The following is a 1,290-nucleotide window of genomic DNA, read 5'->3' on the forward strand; positions in this document are numbered from 1 at the left end:
CCCAAGTTAAACTTTAAAATATTATTATGTTACTTAGAATGTACCTTATACAATTTCTGAAAGTTTGTTTTTACTTTTATAAAACTTTGTATTGGTAATATTTTAATATATAATATATTATGTAAATTGTGGCAGTTTTATTATTATATTATTTTGAATAATTAGTAATCTTGTTATGTTTAAGTTTTGTGATTGTTCTCATATCACTAGTATCATATAATATATATTGTGCACTATTTTACAAACTAGTTTATATTAGGCTAATTGTTTATTGTGTGTACGAACAAAAGTGCCTTACACTTGTGCCTTATATTACTTAATAATTGTACCTTTTTTAAATTATACAGCATCATGTTTATGTAATTGTTTAATTGTAAAATAAATGAAAATATTCAAGTAAAGTTATTTTAATTGATTTATTAGTTTTTACTATGTATTCATTGTTGGCGGTTGTCCATAAATTATGTTATCAATCTGGAATTAAAAAAAAAATTACATTATATATTATATCTTCATAAAATTTTTTTGATTAGTAATACTTCATTGATTAAAACATTTAAATACTAAACATAGGAAGAATATAATAATATAGTCCTTAAATGCAGTAAAAAATAAAAATCTGAGTATATAATATTGTAATATATGCTCTTTAAGGGAACTTAAAATTCAATTTTTTAGAATTTGAACACATAAACACATTCGTAATTTAAGCATAAGAAGGGGGAGGGGGGTTAGAAGGTAATCTGCTGTATACAATATATATGTAGATTGTTGAGTATTCGTCATCATTGAGTATTCAAGTTAGTTAGTCAGGTAAATAAGAATTTAATGAAAAACCACGACATACAGTTATCGATTCTGAATGGAATCTTACGGTCTGTCACCCTATATTATTAAGTACAATATCTCATGATATGTTTTTTGATATTGGTATTAGAGTACCTAATTTATTTTACTATTAGAATAATTATTATGGAAGGATGATTTTTGCTGAAAACATATTTTCATTTGTTATAATGTTATATTATTAATATTTAATTATAATAATACTATCTATATAATATTTACTAAATATTAAGTTTTTTTTCCCCAGGACCTACCTATATTTCTTAATTATTGCGAAAATCTGGAATTTTTACACAAAATCAGTTTTGACAAAATTGACTGTGCAATTCGCAAAATTCCATCTTCAAACACACAAAAAATTATTGTGTATTTACGGTATATTTTTAAGCTTTTTGATCGAGCCAAAACATTTTTATTGATGTTTATAGAAAAAAAGGTGGGTAA

The 1,290-nt window shown here is 23.3% G+C and overlaps 1 protein-coding gene across 1 annotated transcript in view; it reads right to left on the minus strand.

The window, feature by feature from the left end:
• Window positions 1-253: 253 nt before the first annotated feature.
• Window positions 254-1,290, minus strand: part of LOC100571147 (nuclear receptor coactivator 6) — a 23,580-nt gene continuing 22,543 nt past the window's right edge. The window contains exon 7 of the mRNA XM_029487112.1: window positions 254-474. Coding sequence (XP_029342972.1) covers window positions 430-474 — 45 coding nt within the window. The 3' untranslated portion in view covers window positions 254-429. The remainder of the gene's footprint in view (window positions 475-1,290) is intronic.

This window comes from Acyrthosiphon pisum, chromosome A1 (assembly GCF_005508785.2).
Source record: "Acyrthosiphon pisum isolate AL4f chromosome A1, pea_aphid_22Mar2018_4r6ur, whole genome shotgun sequence".
NCBI lineage: Eukaryota > Metazoa > Arthropoda > Insecta > Hemiptera > Aphididae > Acyrthosiphon > Acyrthosiphon pisum.